Genomic DNA, 15,306 nt, shown 5'->3' on the forward strand with positions numbered 1-15,306 from the left:
GTCGCTCGGAGTATTACGGCATACTCGCTTGAATAAACCACATCGGGGACACCCTCTGTGACCTGGGTTTCGAGATGAGCGTAAACATCCATAATCCACCCAACCAATCGCCATTGAAGGCGGCCCAGGGATCCGTCAACACTGTCCCGACGCACTGGGTAACGGTATCGGGGCGGGAGGTGGTGGTGTATATGCCTGTGGATGATGATCTAGGGCGTTGGACCCTTGATCTGTCGTCTGGGTTGCTGGAGCCGGGGGAGGTTCAGCTCGGTATTATGGGAAAGCTACCGAATGGTTGGCCCAAGTGTGGTGCTGGGTTTTGTGGAAGTGCCTGTGCAAGTCAGCCCTGAAGAGTCGAAGTACATAGAGTAAGTCACTGTGCTGCGTACCCTCCATTTTGATCTCGTATGTTCCACACCGTACATACTTGTTTCAGACATAAGCCGCACTCGTGAAAAAAAGCAACCAGAAGAAAAAGACGTATCGTTGGGGGCCGAGATGACGACGCCTCGCTTCATATCGTATGATATGGGACAGGTGATGGGTGACCGCCGCTGCCATAAGGATGGAACTTCTTGAAGAGATATCTACAGCCCTAACTAGAGTTACACTGTGACTGTCTCGGTAACAAGGAACTGCGGCTTACCTATATCTAAGTACATATACCGTGCTGAATGAATTCGTTGCAAGGACGAAGGGAAACGGCGCGGAGAGGGGGAGGGGGGTGTTGACGGAGCATGAGGTGATGTCTCTGGTGGATATGTAGGAGGAAGTACGTAGACTGATGGAGCATTTGCCATTGCCAGTCTCAACTGTTGGCGCCGCAAGGACTTTGAGCTCGCCTCCCTAGTTCCCAAAACCGCTCATCCATGCGTTCACCGGTCTCAGTGCTGAGTAAGGCGTGCCAGTCGTCCCAGACGTTCCTCGTGTTGTTGTACCGTCCATCCGTCCCTTCGGCGGTATTACCATCGTGCGAGTCTGGCGTTCGGTGTGTGGGATTCGGGCCTTCACCGGGCCTCACCGGGCGAACCTCACGCTGCCGTGCATGCATATCCACGAGTGATACCTTGTGAGTACGGCTCGCATCACGTATCCTACCTGGGTAGATCATTATTGTTTCATGTTTCGTCCGTGCGGGTCGTCCGTATGCATAGCTTAGCCCCGGGAGGGCGGTACAGCACGTCGTGAACCCCCCACCCCATCAGGGATAAGGTAACTTGCATGTCCGTAGGTCCGTATGTACGAGGACTAGACTCTAGTAGGACTCGGAAGACCGTATGTCTGAAGTACGCACCATGTATGCATTAAGCTTACCCTTAACGAACCGTTCCGTAAAGGATGCCCGGGACTTGGCCGCTGTGTCTATATCCGAGCTAACCATGGAGCTTCACACTGTACCTATCTCGGAGCTAACCACGGAGTTTATTGCTCCTCACGTACCCCACTCCACCAGCCCACCAGCCGACTGCTCTCATTCTTGGTAGTAATAGTGATAGACTTCGTAAACAACCCTCCCTCCCAGGTACAAGGTATGTAGGGCGGTGCTTATCGCAGTCTGTTACCGTAATCCTTGGGCTTGGGTGCTACTCACTTCTGTAACATGTACTACTACTACTATATCTGCCCGCCCCATTCTATAGGCTGTTTGTCTGCCTATCTGCCTGTCTGTCCGTCTGACTGGCAGAAACGGATACAATCATACCCGGACTGCTGAATGCTGGAGTCTGGAGTCTGAGTCTGGAACTCCGATGACGACCCACGAGTGTGCTCTCCTGACTTGACTCGACTTGACAAATCAACCGTGCGAGTCCCTCGCCGTCACCGTCGATACCGCGAGCATTCCGGGAGGTGGGAGGGAGACTGCTGCACGGGCGGATACTAGCGAGTGAGCAATATATCCTTTAATCTGGAGGAAAACAAAGTTCGGTCTCCCCCCAAGTTCCAACCATGATCTCCAGTCCAGCAACAGCCAGGTTATTTAAACGCCATATACCTAGGTAAGTACTTGAAGGATTGCATGTGAGAAGCTGAATCCTGATCGCTGGTTCACCGGCAACGATCGTTCCGGGCTGTCCCATCTCAAGTCTCGCACTCACCACATCCCCATCACATCATATCACATCACATCACACCACGGCCGCCTTCTAGTCGGACTCGACTTGACTCCGTTTCATTCGTCACCTGGCACATATGTAGCAGAACATTGTACCAAGTACGTACGTACGTATAGAGGGAGAGGTATTACAGCCTCGATCCGTCGGACCCGGAAGAAAACATAATAGTAAACGGAAGCATCCACCACCAGCAGCAGTACACCGCACCGCCCGAATCCGGCGCAATATAAAATTTCTTCAGGAATGACAAACAACAGATACCGGTCCAGTCCACCCCCACCATCCCACAATCCCACCCCACCATCCCAAAATCCCACCCACGCATCCACGCATCCACCCACCCATTCACGCATCCACCCTCCGCATCCGCATCCGCTTATCGATCCTGCCTCCCCCACCCCACCCTTCCCCCACAACCCCTCCAGAGATAACCGCAAACGTCTATCCTCCACCCCTTCCACCCCACGGCTAGCCCCACCGCCCCAGCATAGCCGCCTCATTGGCCTTCGCCACGTGCTTTACGAACTCTCCATCCGGACACCGCTTCCCACACGCAGTGTTGGCGCAGGTCTGGGTCGTTATCGGGTTCTTGTGGTTGCAGTGGGAGCAGGTCCACTGGTACGCCGGTGGTGAGGAGGTTCCGGCGCCCATTGTTCTTCTTTGTGATTGCGGTGGTTGTGGGTGACGGAGGGAGGGAGAGGTAAGAGGGGCCGGATGTGATGGGAGGATGTGGGCAGTGGGCAGTGGGCAGTGGGCAGTGGGGGAGGACGGGGAGGAGTGGTGGGGGTATATATGGATCGAGGATGGGAGGAGGGCATATATGCATTTGGAAGGAGATGGAGGGCGGGGGGGAGGAAGCATGGACGGATGGATGGAGGGGCACGAGCGAGTGCCTGGGTCGTCACTAGTCAGCTTGTCTGGTCTAGTCTCAGCTTATTCTCTCGGGCCGTACGGGTGAGACGGTGAATAGCGGGGTGAAGTGAGACAGGCCGGAGGTAGAAGGTGATGTTGTCACCTCGCTCTAGATTGAGATATGTACAAACATGATACAGAGATGGGTACAGGGGGAGAAGATACCCAGTGAGGGGAGAAAGGAAAATCATTTACAGGTCCTACAATGCATCATCTCGGTCATTCCGTCATTAGCGTGAGTTCAGTTCACCAAGCCCTAGGCACCAGCTTCTTCATGACATCCAGTCTCCATCCGACAGGTTGTTGACAGTCGTCGTCCCACCTGACGTCTTCCCAGACGTGTTGCAGAACCCCCGTCCGACAACGTGCCCTCCTGACGGCCTTCAACACCTCCCTCATCCTTCCATCGCAGATCCGAGCATGCAGTCCCGCAACGGCAGTCAACATCCCATCCTGTGCCTCCACTAACCGTGCCGACACACACAGCTTCCCCTCTGACGCGATTTCCTCCTCGAGGACCCGATGTCGCTCCTGCAGTGCCGACAGCTGGACGAGTATCCACGCCGTGGCCGCAACATTCTCACCGTTCCACAACCGTTTCCCTCTGCGCAGCAGTTGCTCGCGGGCTTCGCCCAGCAGCTCTACGTAGCTCGTCCCCGACGGAACGACGAAGCGGCGACCTCCGCCAAGGACCAGGAGGGGCACGCAGCGGCAGAGGGGACAAGTCTTGTCGATCGGGATGTGGTGGGGTAGCGTGGAGGCGGAGGGGGCGGAGGGAGCGGACAACCAGCTCAGGATGCAGCTGTAGTGGAAGACGGAGTGTGTACAGGGATAGATGACGGCGGGGGTGTGGAGGGGGTCGTAGCAGATTATGCAGGTGGAGGTAGACATTCCTGGGATGAGGCGGGAGTTCGTGTTGGTATCTGGGGGAAATTCGGTTGGTACCTTTTCTCCGCTGCTGCTGCTGATGATGCCGTTGTTGTGCTTCTAGTCGGTGATGTTGCGGTGCTATGTATCCGCGCCGAGCTCAGCCGCGGCCTACAGCAGCTGTAGGCTCCAGCTAACGATCGATATCAGTAATCGCCGCAGACTCCACAGAGTCACCGTCAGTCAAGCATTCATTCATTCATTCGTTTGTTCCCATCCCTGAGCTCTCGACGTGACTCACTTGGCATGTCAGACAGCCGTCTTTCTTCGGCAGTATTGCGCCGTTGGGTGCACTTCGTTATGTTCTTTGTATTTCGTTACGGCGTTCGTGGTGTTCGTGATGTCGTGAGTCGTGACGTGCACGACGTGACGTTTGGCGCGCAGCTACCTAGACGCGCCGCCGCAGCTCAAGGTCATCTCATCTCGCAGCTGCCTTCCGTATTCAGCCCTACCGGGACTTACCGCGGTTCTGGGGTCTATTCCGATCACAACAGCAAACGGTCGTGCCTCAACAGCCTCAAACTCGGTCGCAAACGTATGTGCCTACGCAGGCACTATGGATATACCCAAGTATCCACCCACCAGACGGCTGCAATTTACCGAACGCCAAGATCAAGCCGCCGCCAACTACGCTTGGTGGGTCTTGATGCCTGGAAACACTATCAATACCTCCTCTGCGGTACTGTGAAGTCATCGAGTAATGTTCCTATACGAGGACGAGACACGCATTCGCGCAAACCGGTGATATCTCCGACAGCTGTCGATTCCCGATCGGGGCCGAGATCGAATGGAGGGGCCAGCCAGCCGGATGTCTGCACGCCTCATTCAACGCCTCAAAGCATAAGTGCATAACCCCAGGCGATGGAGGATGGGGGCGGGCCAGCTACCGACGTGACGAAGCTTAATTCCCAAGCGAACGGCATCGCGAATCGGCTAAGGTGAAACATCAGCTGCTAGATACTCTAACTACATGTCAGCTGGTGAGATCGGGCGTCTCGTCTTGTCTCGCATAGTGCACCCCAACGGCGCAACTTCCGATCAAAGTGCACGCCGTTGAACCCGTCAGCACCGAGATACGGTGGCAAACCTTCGGATCAAAGGACCTCTCGGTGCTCAGCTAGCCAGCCAGCCAAGAGCGCTGGAACCTCGGCATGAAAGAGCAAATATTTCGAGGCGGGCTACCTATCTCTGAGTCAAGCGGGGTCCCTCCGACCCGAAGGCTCGGGACAGACATGTTTTTCCCGCCTCGGGCAACTCCCCACAGAGCAAAGTGGATAACCAGTCCGGGTGTATGTTTGTATGCCCTATCTACACACCATTTAGTACATACTTGGTACCTATTGCTCCAGCTAAACCAAGAGTTGAGTTGAGTTGAGATATGTACGGCGGGGGATTGGGCCCCGATCACAGACAGCCGCTGTACATAAGTCCGGGCCCGAGGGACCGTGCTTCTTCCTGCTTTCTGCGAGATCACCGGTTGATCGCTAACTACCGTACCAGCCTCTAGGAGGGCGAAGATTGATTGTAGACAACTAGGAAACAACTAGGAGCATTGGTTTCTGCATCCTAGAGTGCAGTAATACGGTATTGAGTTCCCATGAACCTCCAAGCCCGAGGACTCGGAAGAACTTGATTCGGCCGGATTTTCCCCGGTCGCCGTGGCACCTATACCTGCTCATCTCGCACGCCCTGCGACAAGCCATGTATCTATCAAGTATGTTCGCCAACCTGCCCGGCTGACCATAGGCGCGCAGAGAGCAGAGATCACTCCTCCCTCCTCCCTCGGCCTGCAGGACCACGAGCGGATCCTGCCTCCAGGTGGATTATCCAGATTCCACCCACGCTTGGAGACCTATGTATGTAGCATAGGTAGATAGAACGAAACTGTGAAGTCCCCGCTTAATCCCCGGGCCCAAGGGTTCGGGGCAAATATGTCTTGTACATATGATACATACCTGCTTCGTTCGGACATTCCTCCGGGCGGGACGCCGCAAGCCCTGTCGACTCTCGAGTCGTTCCAGCTGGACTCTGTGTTGATGCATATCTGCGCGAGACCTATGAAGTCATCATAGCCCTCCTCTGTCGGATCATTGATGTCGTAGACATCCGCATTGTATTATGCATGTGTATCACGTCGAACAAACACCCCGATCATGTCTGGTCTTGCTAATATCGATATTTGCACCCGCCTCCACTTCCCATTACCAAGTATCTAAACTATCCATAAGACATATCTCCAGATTCTCAGATTCATAATCATTCTCAGCTCCACCCCCTCAGTCGCGCGGCCCTTACTTGAGGATTCCGCGGTTCCTTGGCAGTCTCAGTGCTTGACTCTATGATTTGAGCTCATCACGGAATCCTGTCTCCATCTCTCCCATATCCCATCGAAGCCGGCTCCATCGAAGAAGCATCCCTCCCTCCCGCCCTCCTCCATCATTAGGAGCCCAGCAGTCGGGTGTGCTTTCCATAAGCTACAGCTTTCTCTGTAAAGAAAAAAAAAAGGTGACCGGCACGCACCGCGTCCAAGAATAAGCCCCATTGAGTTACCTCCCCCCGCCCCCTCCGTCAGGAAGGGTGGGGAGAAGCAATCGCATAACTATCCCAATCGACGAAGAGTTGTTTCGCTGGTGCTACCGCAGCGGCGTTTCCGCGCGCGTCGTCGTGAAGACGACGCAGGTGTCCGGGGACTTTCTCCCAAAGCCGGGGTGGTGAGACAAGCCCGCTGCCCCGAGGGGAGGGGAGGTCTCCGTGTGTGGCTTCGATTTGCGATTCTTTGAGTGCGGTGCGTGTGGTGAGAGGGAAGAGGGAAGAGGAGGAAAAAAAGTTGCAGTTATGTATTAGAGGGGGGTTAGTGGCTTGGCGGGGGATTTGGCCGACAGCCTGCAGGTGGGTGGGTGGGTTAGTCAGCGGGTGTGGGGCATGGGATCTCACTCGCATTTAGAGAGAGATGGAAAAACTGGGAAATGTCGTGCGGTTCCCAACACTGAGATATGGTCAACCATTCGGTTTCTTCACAAGTATTCACACCCAGCTCCAGATCCAGTATAATACATATCCCACCCAGGAACGAGTACCTATCACAGACAAATCCACCATTACATCGGTACAGCCCTCTGGTAGCTAGCAGCAGCAGTGATGAAGAAGAACATGAAAAGAGAACATTATTTTGAATCCCGTGAAACCGACGATACGATATGCCCCCATACCCACCCGTTTTGTTGTACCTAGCCTAAGTAACAAAGGAAAAGCGAAGGAGAAGGAGAAGAAGATTTCACACCCAAAAAGGTTCTGCAGTTCATGGTAGCGGTGATGATGTGGATGTGGATGTGTGTGTGTTTGGGGCGCCTAGTATCCTTTCCCGATGACAGATGCCGACAAAAAAAAAGAAGAAAAAAAAGAAAAAAGAAAAAGAGAAAACCCGGAGTAAAAATATATAGACCAAGAAAGAAAACAGTAAGGTATTTGGGCAGATGTGCTCCCGGCATTTAGTCCTCGAGCTAACTGGCAGCTCGCTACTTATGTATCAGTGATGATGTCCTTCCATCATCAGCTCGGACGACTAATCCGTTTTCCAGTGACTTGTTAATGTTTCGTTCCCCTCCTCGTCGCCCATCAGGAGCTCAAACGCGTAAAGCAGCACTGTCGTTCCGTCAGTAATCTAGCGTGGTATCATGGTATCACGGGGTTGTGGTGACATACTTGTGGCTCCAATATTTACCCATCTCCAGACGTGACCGCCAACCGGCACCCCGGTAATCCATCTAGCGGCCAGACCATTCCCGCCCACAACCTCAAAGTGTTGAAGCAGCAGGTGCGTGTAAACGGCAACCAGGATGCAAGGGCTATACCATCCAAAGAACCCTGCGATCCTGCTCATGGGCTCCCCTTGTTCTCCGGACTGCCGCACCGCGGGAATGATGCGGGTAGATGCATAAAAGACAAATATGCGATATGCTAGCGAGATGATAACCGACGGCGTGATGGTCGAGTATGCCGATATCATGAAGTTGCCCACTTGCTGCAGGAACGAGGGCAGGAAGGCTGAGAGGTTGTCGACCAGGGACTCGTAGCTAGTCATGATTATAGGCGGGAAAGGCGGAAACTCGGTCTTCTCGATGGCCACTGGTTGGGGCGTCGATGGCTTGTAGTCGGTGAAGCTGGGACAGCTGTCAGTATGCTACAGGGTCACACAACGGGTTCGGGAGAGATTACATCTGGTAGACACAGAGCACGATATACGAAAACTATGGGGTACCATGTCAGTCAGCCTCCGATGACGGTGGGAAGTGTGAAACAAATACCAATAGCGAACTCTCGATAGGGTTTCCCCGTCCCGACCTGATGCCATAGGCGCAGAGGAAAATAGCACAAGTAACCGAAACACCGATCAGCGCGGCATCCAAGTTTCCAATCTCCGGAAATGTGGTGATTCTCCAGAGAAAGTACAGCGCGGAGGATATTATCGAGCCCGACATCACCAATAGAGTAATCTGAGACACAATCAGTACATGATTCCGAGGTCATTTTAACGCAGTTTCGCCCTCACCATCCAAGTATCTGCCTTCTTGCGGTTCACCAACCACCGCGAAATCTGGCCACCGGCTTGTATTACCAACAAGCTGCAGAATCCCTCCGACAGTTGAAACATAGGGGTTGAGAACGTCAGAAACGTATCCCAAGCCCCTATGGTGAGCCTGTCCATAGCTGACCTCTCGGCGGCATGTCCACCATCAACTCCCAAAAGGCGTTCCCTGGCTTCGAACCCCAACCCACCACTACCCCCACCACCACCACCGTCATCGTCCGCCTTATTCAGGGCATACACCAACAGCCCCAGAATCACCACGCATTGCAGCATCTCGACGCACCCCAGCAAGATCCTGGCCCCCCGCCATCGCGTAGTCGATGGGATCCCCCCCCGCGCCGTCGACAGCAGGAAGTAGAAAGCCGCCAGTAATAGCGAATATAGCAGGCCGCAGTCTCTCCCGCCCACGTCGAAGGCCAGGGGGACAAAGAGGATGACAAACCCGAGGAAGCCAACCCCGGTCAATATTCGTGCCGGAGCCCAGGAGAGGCTCATGGGGGCCTGAGTAGGTGGTGTCGGGGGTTCGCGAGGGTGCACGGATGATAGGTGATGGCGTTTTCGTCGGTAGAGAACGTGAGCCGCGGATGGATGCTGCAGTAGCGATAAGTAGAAGGTGAGGTGGCCAGTGCTGTACGGACGGAAGATGGGAGCAGTGTGAGGCGACCTTTGGCGCGATCTTCTTCGTTCGTTCGCCGGGTCGGTCGATGATGATTCGTCACTACTCGGGGGGTCGTGTCGAGGCTTCGGGACGTGTTCTCTTGAGATGACTGCGGGGGAAGGTGGCGGGAGGGGTGCCTTCTTTCTTCGTGGGCTGGCCTTTCTGATTTTTCTTCTCCCTCGCTCGCTCCTGCGCGCAGCCTATCGCACTGGGTGCGGTAGTAAGGTAAGGGTGGAGACGACGGCGATAGCGCGGCAATAAGCGTCGGTAGTGATTTTCGCAGGTTTCGTTCGTTTGGGTGGTCGTAGGCGGGCCGGTGATGGGTGGTTAGCTTGGTGATGGTATGTAGCTACCTATGTAGTGACTTTAGTGGTGGTCTTTTCGTACGCAGTGTAGTGTAAAGTGTAGTTACTCGACGTGCCGGTTGCGTGCTATCGGAGTGTGAATCTGGAACGTGCAGCTGGCGACTAGTTACAGCGATTGCGAGAGTGCTGCAGGCGCGGATCGACTTTCTTCGTTGGAGTATGTAGCAGGAGCCAGACGGCAGGAAGTATGTACTCGAGGTAGAATGTGCTCGTAAGGAGCGGGATACGCAGAGTTGCAGAGTTGCAGAGTATGCAGAGAGTTTGGCGGAGGTAGAAGTGGTGGTGGTGGAGGTGGTGATGAGGGCCTAGGTAGAGGCGCGGTCTGGATACTGGGAGACGACGACGACGATCGGCCTGGGGATCTAGATGCCCGTCGTGAGGTTGGCTAGAGTAGCGAAACGAACGGCAGCATTGACAGCATCGCCGTGAAGAAGACGAGGTGTTTCGCCGACGGGATGAAATGTGTCCTGACGACCAAACGTGATGATGCTTCTTTCCCACTCTACTCCAAATTACCAGCTATTTCCTTTTCCTGCGTTTCTTTTTCTGGCTGCTGTGGCTGCTACTCTGCCGTACCGAAACGCCGGACACGAACCCTGCCGCCCGCCACTACTAGTAGCTACTCCTCATCCACTGCCCACTTACCATCTTCTTGCGTCTTTCTGACGATTTCGTATCCTGTGTGATCCGTCGTCCACTGTGTCAACCGATTGCCTTCCGCAGTCCTCGGTTTTTGGGTGTGGTGTTTCTTGAAGGCGAGAATCCTCCACAACTCGTCGCAGCCTGCACACTGACGCCCATCTCGGTGCGGCGGCCGCCCCCGGACGATGACGGCAGCAATATCTATATGGACAAATACTTCACAGTACTCGTAGCCACAAAACGATTGATGGAGTGGACGAGTACCTGTTATCGTGCGTTGACTCCAGGAAATCATCCTGGCATTCGTGTGGGGAAATGAGCAGAGATGCGTGCAGACACACGACCAAGCAGGAAACAAACTGTGGAGAACACTCCCGAGCAGCACGATAGATAGATATCGCTGCACGTCTACCTTCCTTCCTTCCGTGCCTTCCTTTCTTCGCGATCTCCACCCACATACGGCAAATCCCTCCCAATCCAGCATCGTTTGGTTTGACAGCACACGATCACCCCATTCCCTGAATCCCCTAGTCCTCGATCACACTAAAGTAACCTTGCTTACTGGGCTAAACTCTGCGGCGTCCGGTTCTTCATGTGATCCTCTTACCCGGCAATGGTACCCTGGCGGCGGTTCGACTTTTGCTGCCCCGCTATTTGCATCTACTCGTTCCATGTTCCTCCGTCGTATCCCCTCCACCATCTTCGGCATCATCACCAGAAGCAGACTGTCGAGAACGATCATGTCCGAATCACCAGCAAAGCGTCTCAAGACCAGCCCGCGCAAAATTGGCACCCACAAGTAAGCAATTGCATCAGAGGCGATGGATGATACGCCGCTAATCGGTTGCTCCCCGCAGTGGCCACTTCCACGTACGCCCGCCACCCCCTCCGTGTCCAATTGCGTCCCATTGATGCCTGGTGGCTGATATCGGTGCTGCTACTATAGGCGGACGAGGCCCTAGCCGTGTACATCCTCCGCCTCCTTCCCGAATACCAAGACGCTAGCCTCCTCCGCTCGCGCGATCCTGCGGCCCTCGAAGAGTGCGACATAATCGTTGACGTCTCGGGCGTGTATGATGGTACGAAGCACTTCGACCACCACCAGCGCACCTTCGCCGAGACCTTCTCCGCCGAGTACAAGACGAAGCTGTCCTCTGCCGGTCTGATCTACAAGCACTTCGCACCCGCCCTGATCTCTCTGCGACTGAACCAGCCAGTCTCGCACCCGTCGGTAGAGCTGCTGTACCAAAAGGTGTACAAGGAGTTTATTGAAGCGCTGGACGCAAACGACAACGGCATCAACGCCTACCCGGCGGATGTTGCGCCCGCGTTCAACACTGGCGGGATAACGCTCCCCTCCATGGTCGGTGCGCTGAACCCGAACTGGAACACCCCCGTCGACCAGGCGGGCGAGGACGCGCTGTTCCTGCAGGCGTCCAAGCTGATGGGCGAGACGTTCGCGCGCAAGCTGGACTACTACATCTCTGCGTGGCTGCCGGCCCGCGACTTCGTGGTCGATGCGATCAATAAGCGGTTTGAGCACGACAAGGACGGACGCATCCTCGTGTTTGCCAGCTCGATCCCGTGGAAGGATCATCTCTTCACCCTCGAGAAGGAATTGGGTATCACCGAGGAGGGGAACAAACCGTTGTATGTTCTCTACAGCGAGGGCAGTAAGCCGGGCTGGAGAATCCAGTGTGTGCCCGTTTCCAAGGATAGCTTCGAGAGCCGTAAGCCGCTGCCGGATGTGTGGCGCGGCGTCCGCGATGATGCTCTCAGCGAGGTCTCGGGCATTCCGGGAGGAGTGTTCGTTCACGCCAGTGGCTTCATCGGCGGGAACAAGACTTTCGATGGCGCGTTGGAGATGGCAAAGAAGGCGTTGGTCATGTAATCTTCTGTTCTCTATCATACCTAGCTAAAAGCCTGAGGCTTGCTTCATTTCACGTGCACCTTGCCTACTCTACCCCTGTCCCTGCCACGCAACTTAAACCCCCCCAAGTTCCAACCCCACGTGCAACCCCACCATTCTCTACAACGACCGTGACAAGTTGCCAACACGATGGCCACCACCACCACCGTGCCAAAAAACCTCTACCACAAACGTCACGTCGCCGACGCCGCCGCAAAGCAGTGCGACATCTGCTACCGCCCCAGCACGTGCGTGCTCATCACGCCGGACCAGAATGTACCCCCCACTCCCCATTCCACCCCCGACCGCGACCCTCTCAGCAATCGCACGCACGCGCGCTAAGACTTGGAGGTTCCTATGTAGGACTGGTTCTATATATGTCCAGGCCACCTGAAAGATCGTGGGTTCTGTAGTCCGGCGGGGGAGGAGAGGAAGGTGAAGGCGAAGGTGGAGGCGGAGGGCCAGGGCGGGGAGGGCGACGCGGAGAAGGAGAAGAGGGAGAAGCTGGAGAAGGAGAAGGAGGAGATTAGGTTACAGGTCATTAGGGAGTACGAGGAGAAGTTGGCGAAGAAGGGGAAGGAGAAGGGGAAGGATAAAGACAAGAAGGAGGAGGATAAGAAGGAGGGGGATAAGAAGGAGGATAAGAAAGACGGGAAGGATAAGGATAAGGAGGAGGACGAAAAGAAGGAGGAGGAGGAGCCGCGGATCTTTGTTTTGCACAAGTACTCCCTCCCCTCATGCTGCTGTTGGTGGTGGTAGTTGCTGACGATGGCTGTCGCAGGAAAATATTTGATCGCCGCGTCCTCCTTAAGCGGCAGGCAATCGCTGCGAAGCGGAATCTGGAGAGGATGAAGAATCCCGGATTCTGGCCGAGTGTTCCCAGCGGGCTGCCATAGCCTTTCATACAATTCAATTCCTCATGATATAGATATTCTATTACACAATGCACAATACACAATACACAATACACAATACACGCGCAAAAAACAGTCTATGTTTACAACTTCGCCTTCGGCAGCTTCGCCATCTCCTCAGCGACAATGCGTCTCTGAATCTTCCCGGTGGCCGTCTTGGGCATGTGCTCAGTAAAGAACCACTGAGTGGGGATCTTGAACTTTGAGAGCTTCTCTGAGACGAAGGTCTTCAGTTCCGCGGCGCTGGCGTTCTGTCCCGGCTTAAGAACCACTGCCGCAGCGACCTCCTGGCCATACATCTCACTCTCGATAGCGAAGCTGACAGCCTCGCTGACCTTCGGATGCGCCGAGATGGCGTTGTCCACCTCAATCGGCGAGATCTTCTCTCCGCCGCGGTTGATTAGCTCCTTGATCCTGCCGGTGATGATGACATATCCATCTTCGTCCATCTTTCCCTGGTCGCCGGTGCGGAAGTAGCCGGATTTCGTGAAGGAGGAGGCGTTGGCCGATGGGTTATTGATGTATCCCTTGGTGACGTTCACGCCGCGGATACAGATCTCGCCCTCCTTGCCCTGCGGCAGCTCGTTGCCCGCATCGTCGAGGATGGCAACGTCCACGCCCTGGCCCACTCCGACTGTTCCCGGCTTTCTCTTCGCGGGAGGAAGGGGGTTGGACGTCATTTGGTGGGCTGCCTCGGTCATCGCATAGGCCTCCAGGACGGGTGCCTTCAGTGCTTCCTCGAGGGCGTGGAATGTAGTCGGTGACAGCGGCGATGAGCACGAGCGGATGAATCTGATCTCTGGGATTGGCGTAGGCAGCGGTGACTTCAGGAGAATCTGGTGGATCGTCGGCACCGCCGTGTACCAATTTGCCTTGTGCGTGCGAAAGTCGATCCAGAATGTTGACGCCGAGAACTTTGGTGGGACGATTACTGTGCCACCGGAGGCTAGGGGCGCAAGGAAGCCGGCGAGCAGCCCGTGGACATGGAACAGTGGCATCACCAAGTAGGTCCTGTCGCTAGGCGTGAGCTGGTAGGTGCGCGTGATATTCTCTGCCACGATCAATCAGCCACCGTCTCCACAGCACCGTCAATTGAAAAACAAACCCATAGTCCTGGTCAGATTCTTATGTGTCAACGGCACGGCCTTCGGTCTCCCCGTAGTCCCGCTCGTATGCAACACCAGCGCCACATCCTCCTCCTGCGCGGTCTCCAGCTGCACAGCGCCTCCCAATCCGCCCCAGACCTTGAGATCCATCACCACCTCGCCCTTCGCCCCATCCCACCAAATCTCCGCCACGCCAGCCCCGAACTTCCGCGCCGCGCGCACCGCCGGCGCATCCGCCTCTACGGCGCCACGGGGGACAATAATAAGCTTGCTCTTGATATCGTCGATGAAGAACTCGAACTCGGCCTGCTTGTACGCGGGATTCAGGGGAGCGGCGATGGCGCGCTGCGCCGCGACCGCAAGGAACGACACGATGAATTCCAAGGTGTTGGGCAGCGCGACCGAGACGGCAGAGTGCGCGGAGATGCCGATCGACGCGAGTCGCCGCTGGAAGCTCGAAATGTGCTGCTGCAGTTGAGCATAGCTTATCTCGGTGCCCGCGCCGCCGGTCCCCATGGGGATGATTATTGCCGGCGTCTGCGACGACGGCGAGAAGGACGTGCTTAGTGTCGCCATTGCTGCGTATCGTGTTGTGTGTTGTGTGAGTGGTGGACGGGAGAGTGGAGGTAGTACAGTGGTGGTGGTACTGGTATGATATATCTCGTTTGTGGATTTGGCCCGAGGTCTCGTGCGATGACGTGAATTTGGGTATCCAAGGTGCCAGCGAGCCAGCCGGCGGCGCTACGGAAGGAGCGGGAGGTAACCGAGCGCTAAGTATCCAAAGAAAAGCGGTCTCCATCTATGTACTCCACAAATGGATCTCGACGATTAACTAAGTGGAGGTACTGTATACAGTATCTACAAGGTCTTCTAGATCTCTCGCCAGTCTCAATCTCCAATTCCTTTACCCTCGACTCCTCCTTCTTCCACTCCTCCTCATTTTCCACGACTTCTCGTGCACCCCGAACAATCCAGTCCGCCTCGGTGGTACGGATGTGACACAGTTGGCAGTTGCGCACATACTTCCCATCCGATCTACCCGCCCCAGCGCTGGCCCGAACCCGCTGTGTCATACTTCGCGTAACGTAACGTCAACGGTAACGACTACAACGTACCCAGTACATATCCTCGAATTAAAGCGGAGCCCCCCACGGAACACGGACATCTCCGA

The 15,306-nt window shown here is 55.4% G+C and overlaps 5 protein-coding genes across 5 annotated transcripts; 2 read left to right on the forward strand and 3 right to left on the reverse strand.

Moving 5' to 3' along the window:
* Positions 1 to 2,903: 2,903 nt before the first annotated feature.
* BZA05DRAFT_387475 (uncharacterized protein) lies at positions 2,904 to 4,349 on the reverse strand. The gene has a single exon (XM_051482587.1). The coding sequence runs from the start codon at positions 3,915 to 3,917 to the stop codon at positions 3,273 to 3,275; it is 645 nt and encodes a 214-aa protein (XP_051343146.1). The 5' UTR covers positions 3,918 to 4,349; the 3' UTR covers positions 2,904 to 3,272.
* Positions 4,350 to 7,515: 3,166 nt separating this feature from the next.
* On the reverse strand, positions 7,516 to 9,036 carry BZA05DRAFT_332182 (ICE2-domain-containing protein; the record flags this gene model as incomplete). Its single annotated transcript, XM_051480634.1, has 5 exons — positions 7,516 to 7,595; positions 7,656 to 8,113; positions 8,169 to 8,200; positions 8,258 to 8,446; positions 8,503 to 9,036. 5 exons carry the CDS (start codon positions 9,034 to 9,036, stop codon positions 7,516 to 7,518), a joined length of 1,293 nt encoding a protein of 430 aa, XP_051343147.1.
* A 1,783-nt stretch (positions 9,037 to 10,819) lies between these two features.
* Positions 10,820 to 12,175, forward strand: BZA05DRAFT_387481 (metal-dependent protein hydrolase). The gene is made up of 3 exons (XM_051482588.1): positions 10,820 to 11,005; positions 11,064 to 11,076; positions 11,153 to 12,175. The coding sequence occupies exons 1-3, from the start codon at positions 10,878 to 10,880 to the stop codon at positions 12,095 to 12,097; spliced, it is 1,086 nt and encodes a 361-aa protein (XP_051343148.1). The 5' UTR covers positions 10,820 to 10,877; the 3' UTR covers positions 12,098 to 12,175.
* A 52-nt stretch (positions 12,176 to 12,227) lies between these two features.
* On the forward strand, positions 12,228 to 13,011 carry BZA05DRAFT_471273 (VPS4-associated protein 1; the record flags this gene model as incomplete). Its single annotated transcript, XM_051487950.1, has 3 exons — positions 12,228 to 12,391; positions 12,479 to 12,837; positions 12,897 to 13,011. Exons 1-3 carry the CDS (start codon positions 12,266 to 12,268, stop codon positions 13,009 to 13,011), a joined length of 600 nt encoding a protein of 199 aa, XP_051343149.1. The 5' UTR covers positions 12,228 to 12,265.
* Positions 13,004 to 14,968, reverse strand: BZA05DRAFT_387487 (uncharacterized protein). The gene is made up of 2 exons (XM_051482589.1): positions 14,135 to 14,968; positions 13,004 to 14,080 (listed from the first exon to the last, which is right to left on the reverse strand). Exons 1-2 carry the CDS (start codon positions 14,709 to 14,711, stop codon positions 13,113 to 13,115), a joined length of 1,545 nt encoding a protein of 514 aa, XP_051343150.1. The 5' UTR covers positions 14,712 to 14,968; the 3' UTR covers positions 13,004 to 13,112.
* Positions 14,969 to 15,306: the final 338 nt, after the last annotated feature.

The sequence above is a fragment of the Tricharina praecox genome (genome assembly GCF_024521635.1).
Source record: "Tricharina praecox strain CBS 144465 chromosome Unknown BZA05scaffold_3, whole genome shotgun sequence".
Taxonomy (NCBI): domain Eukaryota; kingdom Fungi; phylum Ascomycota; class Pezizomycetes; order Pezizales; family Pyronemataceae; genus Tricharina; species Tricharina praecox.

What these genes read in the sequence shown, in the direction of transcription:
- BZA05DRAFT_387487 (XM_051482589.1), bottom strand. Translation starts at nt 14,711, where the DNA reads ATGGCGACACTAAGCACGTCCTTCTCGCCGTCGTCGCAGACGCCGGCA. An exon ending in GAATCTGACCAGGACTATGG is followed by an intron (nt 14,081 to 14,134) that starts GTTTGTTTTTCA and finishes TGATCGTGGCAG; the next exon opens with AGAATATCACGCGCACCTAC.
- BZA05DRAFT_387481 (XM_051482588.1), top strand. Translation starts at nt 10,878, where the DNA reads ATGTTCCTCCGTCGTATCCCCTCCACCATCTTCGGCATCATCACCAGA.
- BZA05DRAFT_387475 (XM_051482587.1), bottom strand. Translation starts at nt 3,917, where the DNA reads ATGTCTACCTCCACCTGCATAATCTGCTACGACCCCCTCCACACCCCC.